The sequence below is a fragment of the Peromyscus californicus genome, unplaced genomic scaffold, assembly GCF_007827085.1.
Source record: "Peromyscus californicus insignis strain IS unplaced genomic scaffold, ASM782708v3 Scaffold_3__1_contigs__length_106647218, whole genome shotgun sequence".
Lineage (NCBI taxonomy): Eukaryota > Metazoa > Chordata > Mammalia > Rodentia > Cricetidae > Peromyscus > Peromyscus californicus.
In genome coordinates, this window is record NW_026294551.1 from 42,875,415 (window position 1) to 42,884,155 (window position 8,741).

At 43.1% G+C, this 8,741-nt stretch overlaps 1 protein-coding gene across 1 annotated transcript in view; it reads left to right on the forward strand.

Annotated features, from left to right (window-relative positions):
• The window catches only part of Utp6 (UTP6 small subunit processome component), a 29,578-nt gene extending 21,162 nt beyond the window's left edge, over window positions 1-8,416 (forward strand). Inside the window, exons 14-19 of the mRNA XM_052757846.1 lie at window positions 429-608; window positions 1,841-1,921; window positions 2,082-2,191; window positions 3,414-3,480; window positions 5,475-5,547; window positions 7,165-8,416. Of these exons, the coding sequence (XP_052613806.1) occupies window positions 429-608; window positions 1,841-1,921; window positions 2,082-2,191; window positions 3,414-3,480; window positions 5,475-5,547; window positions 7,165-7,319 (666 nt within the window). The 3' untranslated portion in view covers window positions 7,320-8,416. The remainder of the gene's footprint in view (window positions 1-428; window positions 609-1,840; window positions 1,922-2,081; window positions 2,192-3,413; window positions 3,481-5,474; window positions 5,548-7,164) is intronic.
• Window positions 8,417-8,741: the final 325 nt, after the last annotated feature.

Sequence of the window (8,741 nt, forward strand, 5' to 3'; positions counted from 1 at the left end):
CCTTTATTATGCTCTAGTTAGTGGGTATGGGTTCTAGCTTAAATTACTTAGACTCTCTGCTTTTCATCCCTTTTCTGATGAAAGGAATATCATTACTCTGTGTACATATGTGTCATGATACATGTATGAGGAGAGTGTTTTTGGGAGGTGATTCTTCCTTTCAGTGTGGGATCCCAAGAGAGAAAGAACATTCCCTGCTGAGCCATCTCTCTCCTCAGCCCTCCTCTCTGATTTTCTGATAGTCCTATGGGTAGGAGCAGAGGGAGGAGGAGGAATTCTAGTTGCCCTTTGTGCCTCTAGCAGCTATGGTAAAAGGTGTAGTGGGAAGACTGTTGAGATTATTGTTATAAATAGTCTTTATATGCCTCTATTCATATATATCATTTTGCTTTCCAGTGGGGCTTTACAGTGTACTTTGTCTTTGTTAGATTGACTTGTTGCTGCGCCAGGACCTCTTTAAAGAGGCTTTGCAGGTGGCAGAAGATGGGACGGAATTGTTCAAGGACTCTGCAACAATGTGGCAGATGAAGCTGCAGGTGCTCATTGGGTCAAAGAGCCCCGATGTAGCGATGCAGTTTGAAGAAGCCTTTGCACACCTCAAACCCCAGGTCCGTGAAGTCTGTCTTTCATATTTCGTTCTCTTTATTTATTATTTTATGTGTATGAGTGTTTTGCCTGCATGTATGTCTGTGTCTCGTGTGTGTGACTGGTGCCCAAGGAGGTGTTGCACCTCCATGTTGGTGTTAGTGTTGGGTCCTTAGTAACCACAAGTGTTCTTGACCACAGAGCCAACTCTCAGTCCTTATTTTACTCTTTTTGGAAAACTGGTTGGTTTGTTTGTTTTGTTTTTTGCTTAAAAGACGGGGTCTCATGTAGCCCAGGCTGGCCTAAGGAGAACCTTGATCTTTGACTCTTCTGCTTCTGCCTCCTGAGTGCTGGGACTTACAGGCATGCTTCCCCATGTCTGCTTTATCTAGTGCTGGGGACTGAAGCCAGGGCTTCGTGGGCCTAAGCTGAGCTGGATCTCCAGCCCTCTCTGGAAACCTTCTAAGGTTTCAGTGAAAGCTCATTTATAATATATTGTCTAAAGAGAGCAGACCCTGGAATAATTGTTGTTAAATGGTAATAGTTTGAGGATTGAGGAGAAATTACTTCTATGTCTACTCTGTATTTGTAAGTTTATTAATGTAAGATTTCTCATTCTGTTTAAATGTCTTACAAATGAGAAATACTAATAGAATATTCTCACATCTGATCATAAACTCGAAATCACAAAAATCTAAACATTAATGTTTTAAACTTACTTTGTAGAAAATCTTTCTTTTTCTTCTTTTTTTTTTTGGCTCCTCAGGACAGAATGTCTTTACGTATCCTTGGCTGTTGTAGAGCTAGCTCTGTAGACCAGGCCGACCTTAAACTCCAGAGATCTGCCTCCCAAGTGCTGGGATTAAAAGCGTGCGCCACCACTGCCTGAGTAAATCTTTTCTTTAGTGACTGGGAAAATGTACTGCAGAGGGCTGCTGTCTGCCCCTCTCTTCACAGTGAAGATCAGGCAGGCCACCCCAGATCAGTTCTTGTGAAGTAGCTCCCAGACCACAGACTAGTGACCTGGGTTGCTGTGGGGCTGACTGGATGTAGCTTTTCTTCACTTGTTTAACTGAACGATGACTGCTAACGATGGCTATGGTCAGGATCCTCTCAGAATTGGACTAAATTATCGAAGTGTTGCTCTGGGTGACTTGGCTGGGGGCTGCAGTGACCGTCTTCATAGTGATGAGTTTTCAGAGCACAGTGCTGAGAAACTGAGATCTAACAGCTGTCTGTTTGTTTTTGTGAGCAGGTTTGCCTGCCCTTGTGGATTTCTTGGGCAGAGTGGAGTGAAAGTGCTAACAGCCAGGAGGACACTGAAGCAATCTTTAAGGTACAGGCTCCCTCTTCTGGTCCTCGTGGTGCAGGGAGTGGGTGTTTCATATCTCAAGTCTCCACTTACTTAGTGGTTTGGGGTGGGTCTTGGTAACATGTTTTGATGTCACTAAGTTCCTTTACACAGCTTGTCTTTGTTTCTTTTCTTTTAACTGTAGAAAGCTATTTTAGCTGTCACAGGTGCCAATTCAGTAACTCTGAAGGAGAAATACCTGGATTGGGCTTATCGAAGCGGTGGCTACAAAAAGACCAGAGCAGTGTTCAAAAGGTACTCCCAGGTGCTCACAGTGGTTTCTAGTCTTCCTGCCCACACTCAGCCCTTCATACTAAGCCTGTGTGGATTAAAAGTAGTATCTGGAGTGGTAATCAGAGGGACTGTCAAAACTTAACTTCCTCTTTCTTGTTTTGCACAGTTAAAGCAATTCATACACACAGGGGAAATGACAGTTAGCTCATTGATGACTGTAATTGTGTCACTAGTACAAGCAGCTCTGTTAGCAAATCATTTCTTTTTTTTTTTTTTTTTTTGTCTTTTTTAGTTTTTCGAAACCGAGTTTCTATGTGTAGCTTTGCGCCTTTCCTGGAATTCACTCTGTCGCCTAGGCTGACTTCGAACTCACAGAGGTCCGCTTGCCTTTGTCTCTGAGTTCTGGGATTAAAGGTGTGTGCCACCACCGCCTGGCACGAATCATTTCTTTTTAAGGCAGTAGGGATTGAGCTCAGGGCCTTGCACCTAGACAAGGGCTGTACACTGAGCTGTATCTCTAGACTACTGCATTATTTTAGTACTTGTTTCTTTTCTTTTTTTTTTTTCCCCCTCAGTTTTTTGAGACAGGGTTTCTCTGTAGCTTTGGAGCCTGTCCTGGACTAGCTCTGTAGACCAGGCTGGCCTCGAACTCACAGAGATCCACCTGCCTCTGCCTCCCAATGCTGGGATTACAGGCGTGCGCCACCATCACCTGGCAACTTGTTTCTTATATAGTTGATGCTGCACTATAATCCCAGTTTTCAATACCGTTGCTAAGCATTAAACTGTCTCCTTCTTCTTTAGGAAAGCATCTCCATAGCAGCAGTTATTTAAAATAGATGTGTGGAGCCTCATGTGTACAACATGCCTGTAAACCCAGGAGACTAAGTCAGGAGATCATTTGAGCCTAGCACATGGAAACCAAACAGGGCAGCATAGAGAAACATGTTATTAAAACAAACAAATGAGCAACAACAAATGTGTGTATGGGAAATTGTGTAAGGGTGGTGAAGGGTCAGTCACTCCAAGTTGAGGCATGGGAGTGACTCCATCAAACCCAGTTTTGCCTGAGATTGCTGCAGAGTCTCTGTTAAACTTCCTGTTGTGGAAGCAAAGCCTGGTTATTCATGTTTATAGAATATAATATATATAGTTTATAAATATAAAATAAAATATAAAATATATAGTTTTTATAAAAGGCTTCTGACATTGTGGGAACTAACATTCACCCACTTCTTTTTAGTTTACAGGAAAGCCGTCCATTTTCAGTTGATTTTTTCAGGAAAATGATACAGTTTGAAAAGGAGCAGGTGAGTATTCTGAGCCCTTCCTGCTGGAAACAAGGCTCTGTGGTTATTACTCAGGGCAGCATCTTTCATTTAAACTTTAGTTCGAGTGGAGTGCAAACTCCTGGTCCCTTGGTTCAGCCTCTTTCCATAGAGCTGGTAAGAATGGTAATTAAGCCGAGAGAGGGTGTACTTCTGGAGAACAGGAAGCTTCCCTGCTAGGCTGGGTGACGCGGCTGCTGGCCTCCGCAGTGCACTGTTCTCCTCTTGGCTTGGGCTGTAGAATGAGCACGTAATTATTGTTTCTGATGATTTTAACTGTAACTTATGAGGAGAGTGAAAAGGTAGGAGAGTCTCAGTTAAATAATACATGGCTCAGGGTGGTGTGTCTTTAATCCCAGCACTCAGGATCTCTGAGTGTGAGGCCAGCCTGGTCTATAGAGTGAGTTCCAGGACAGCCAGGGCTACACAGAGATACCCTGTCTTGAAAAACTAAAAAAGGAAAATTAAAAAAAAAAAAAAAAAAAAGCTTTAGATGATATTAATCTACTGTGAAAATGCATTCAAAGGAATACATTTAATAGCAGAGGTGGAGCTGGAGCCTAGAGGTGCTGTAGTAGGGTGCTTTACTAGCATACACAGAGATCTGGCTTTGATTCCCAGTGCCACATAAACTGGGTGTGGTGGTGAACACCTGCTGTCTCAGCACTTAGGAGGTGGAGACAGGTGGATCAGGAGTTCCAGGCCATCCTTAGTTACATAGAGTTCAAGGACAGCCAGAGCTACAAAAGTAGTGCCCACTATTCTGTTAGGTTATAGCCTGTCACCATTCTAGAGGTGGGAGGACCTGGGAGAATGTGGGAGAGGTGGACTAAAGTCTCATGCAGTAGCCAACCTTACTTGGAGCCTCGGACAATTTATACTCAGGTTAAGACAGATCATATGAGTAAAGTTCTCATGAGTTCAGACTGTATACAGTCTCAAGGACAAGCCAACATGGCAAAAAATATGCTTTCCATAGAGGCACATAAAGGATAATTGAATAATAACAGCAGCAAGCAGTTCCTACCTGCTGCACCTGGGAAAAGCATGAAAACACATTCCAAGAACAGTTTTGTGCTTTTGAAGACACTGAGGTCACAAGACTCTGTCTTGTTTTCTTGGAGTGTTCTCACAAGCACTCAGAATTCTCCTCACCTGACTCCATTCCTGGACTGTGTTCTGACAGCCCACACTTTGTTACCTGTAATGGTGCTGAGGTGCTTGCCAGGTGAAGGAGTACTTAAAGCCAGAGGGCTTAAGGAACTTGAAGATCATGTACTAATATTTATGTGTTATTGTGGTATACGAGTTTTAGAGCAAGGTATGGTAGCTCATGCCTTTAATCCCAGCACTCAGAGGATTGCTATCAACTCTGTACCAACCTGGGCTACATAATGAAATCTTGTCTCAAAAAAGAGAAAGGAAGGTGTTAAAGTGGTCGTAACTCTGTGTCAGAGCACAGATTCTCAAAAGGAGGAAATCCTAGCATAGGTTATAGAACTGTCTATTTTTTCATTTAAATCCCACTCGGCCCCTCAAGGGTTTCAAGTGTTATTCCTGTGACACCTCACAGGTTCCACCCTGAATATAATTAGACTTTTTCCTACGTCAGCAGGGCAAAGTGCTTTCCTGGTTGACATTCACTTCATTCTGGTAAATGTGTTTTTTTTTCTTGGTCATACTTATTTTTTGTGTGCCACAGTGTGAGTGTGACAGTCAGAGGACAACTTTGGGAGTTGATTCTCGGCTTCTGCCTTGTGGGTGCTGGGGATTGAACTCAGGCTGTCACGCTTGGTGGCAGGTGCCCTTGGCTGCTGAGCAGTCTCTGAAGTCTTGTTCTTCCTCTTTTGGGATAAGCTGAGAACTAGGCTGGTTTGGTCTTTCCCCTTTAGATACCTAACAGAAGTTGCTTAAAATACAGTCGAGATGGATTTATGGTTAGACAATGAAGCCAGATCTCCTGGTTGTTTTTATAGGAACCCTGCAAGATGGCAAACCTGAGGGAATATTACGAGAGGGCATTGAGAGAGTTTGGGTCTACGGATTCTGGTAAGTAAGCTTCAGTTGTGTGTGTGAGCGATGCTCGTGCAGTCTCTGGACTGGTAGGTGGGTAGAATAGTGTTTGTGGTTTGCACCTCAGGCCCTTCTTAGAACAGTTCTACAGTGCTTTTCCTGCCTTCTTCTCTTGTGGTTTTTGAGACAAGGTCTTGCTCTGTAGTCTAGGCTACCTTGGAACCCACTACATAGCCTAGACTGACCTCAAACTTCTGCCAATACCCCTGTCTCCACCTCTGTAGCATAGGATTTTACTTATGTTTGAAGTTTGCCAGTTCTCATATCCACTAGTTCTCTTAAGGACTCTGGATCAGACAAAGATTTGCTTGGTTTTGGTCTCTCTCTATTTTTGTTTTTTCCAGACAGGGTTTCTCTGTGTAACTCTGGCTGTCCTGGAACTCCCTCTGTAGACCAGGCTGGCCTCAAACAGGGATTCGCCTGCCTCTGACTCCTGAGTGCTGGGATTAAAGACATACTCCACCATGCCCAGCCTTGGTTTGGGTCTCATAAAAAGAAATTTATGTGGGCTGGTGAGCTGGCTCAATGGCTAAAGGCACTTGTTTCCAAGCATAAAGACGTGAGTTGGAGCTCTTGAACCCACACGGTAGATAAAAAGGACTGACTTCCACAAGTTGTCTTCTGATCTCCACATGTATGCCATGCCATGAAGGTGTGCATGCACACACACAATATAAAATAAACAACTCTTTAAAAATTATGTGTGCTGGGATGTAATGGTTCATAACTATAATCCTCTGCTGTAGAGGTGGAGACAGGAATATTGCCAGGAGTTTGAGGCCAGTCTAGGCTATGTAGTGAGTTCCAGGCTAGCCTGTACTACAGAATGAGACCCTGTCTCAAAAAATCAAACTAAATCAGATGAAATCAAAACAAGTATGTATAAATGTTAGTGTAGGCCAGTAGTCACGGCTAGTTATCACAGTGGAAAGGAGGGTCTGTGAGTGCTTAGTCAGTTATACTGGGGCTAGTCTGCTGTGGCACAGGGGGGCGCTGACTAGATAACAACAGTGTACCGTGCCCTTTAAAGCGTAGAAAGGAACCTGGATGACGGTGTCTGTTCGCCTTCAATCCCAGCACTCTGAAGGCAGTGGCAGGTCCACAGAGCAAGTTCCAGGACAGCAAGGACTCCGATCTTGAAAAATCAAAAAAAGTAGGCCAGCACTCAAGAGAGAGAGGCAGGAGGATGTCTGAGTTCTAGGCCAGCCTGGTCTACAGAGTGAGGTCCAGGCCAGCCTGGTCTACAGAGTGAGGTCCAGGATAACCAGGACTACACAGAGAAACCCTGTCTCGAAAAACCAAAACAACAAAGTAGAAAGGAGTTTAAAAGTTTTCACTGTAAAGAAATGATGAACGTTTGAGGCAATAGACAGGCTTAACTTTATTTAAACCTTACACAATGCTTATATGTATCAGTATTACATGGTACCTCATTTTATTCATATATTCTAAATTGTTACTTACATTAATTGTGTATGTGGCAGTTTCTTAGAACTTGTTAATTGGCTTGGTATTAAATAATTGAATTTGCCTAATAGAGCCTTCCCAGCTTTCTAATTAGGTTTACAGTAATTTTTTTGTTTCCTTTTCAAGATCTTTGGATGGATTACATCAAAGAAGAATTGAGCCACCCCTTCGGCAGACCTGAGAACTGTGGGCAGATCTATTGGCGAGCCATGAAAATGCTGCAGGGACAGTCAGCAGAGCTGTTTGTAGCTAAACATGCCATGCATCAGGCTGGCCACTAGCAAAGAGTACTACCAATTTGGTGAAATTGTATTGCAAGCCTCTAGGACGGTTTGTAGTAGGAGTCACTGTATGAACTGTTGAGAAGTGGCAGACAGGGTAGCCGATTGATTTTGTAACATACTTTAATTTTAATTAAAGAACCATTAATCTTTGGTTCCAGAAAAGAGAACTGCCGCTGCCTGTTAAATCTAAAATACACGGAAATCGTACGCTTGAGTTTCATTTCTTGTTCCAGGACAAGCACACACAGCTCTAATCCAGACTAGGTCTGATGGAGCCAGTGCACACGCACGAGAAAGGATAGTTTTGTGTGTTTTCACCTTGTTGTGAAAGCCTGTATGATGCCTGTGGAGACAGGAAGGACGAGGGCGGTGCTGAGGAGAAGCAAGCCATCTGTAATCCAAATGAGGTTGAACCTAAGTGACTTGATTCCCTGTATCAAAGTTGGATTTGTACTTCTAGATCATTCAAGAAATCAGGCCTTCCTTCACATGCAGGAACGAAGGGAGACTTGGATGAGGAACAGAGAAGGAGGTGCTGGGTATGGGGGGGAGTTGTCCTTTAAGAAGGTTAAGGTAACGAAGAAAGTTATTTACTCCAAGGATTGACAGGCCAAGAAGTGTTTGTATAGAGGAGGCCCAGCAGCAAAAGGACAGGCCAGGGAGTGGGGAAGTGCCTCAGTGGGAGGGATGGAGGGGTGGAGGGGAGGAGGGAAGAAATTGTTTGGAAGCAATCCTTTCACTCTTCTTTAATACCAAGGGTAGAAACTAAATCTGTATGCATTTGACACATGTGCTTTACCATGGAGACAGCTCCTCAGCCCTCTTACTTTCTGTTTTGAGCTGGTCTCACTAAGTTCTTGCTGGCCTTGAAAGTACTCAAGTCTAAGCAGGCCTTGAACATTCAATCCTTCTGCCTCAGCCTCTCAAGTAGCTGAGATTACAGGCCTGAATCACTAGATCTGGCTTTAACATAACATTTTGATATCACTGAGAAAGTATTCAGAACAAGTTACTTAATATTAAGCCTTCATTAAGGTTACGTTATTCCTCATGTTATTAAATGAACTTAAAAAACACCTAAGGAATTCATAGCATTCCATTGTCTTCCTTTATTAATCCCCTGTGGTTAGACCTTGTCATTTATTATTTGTTTTAATTATAAATGCTGTTGGTGAGGATTCTTGTCAATCTTTGGTCACATCCATGGGTGCTTCCTTAGGGGACTTATTTGACAGTGAAATTGCTGGATCTAGGTGAAAGACAGAGAATACTGATGTTTTGCTAGTTTGCTCTTTCCAGCAGCATGTGAAAGAGACAACACCTTTGTCTGCACTAGGTATTACATATTTCATTTTCATCAGTTTATAATTCTCCATGTAGTAGATGAAGATAAATCATTGTTTAAACTACTTTTTCTTA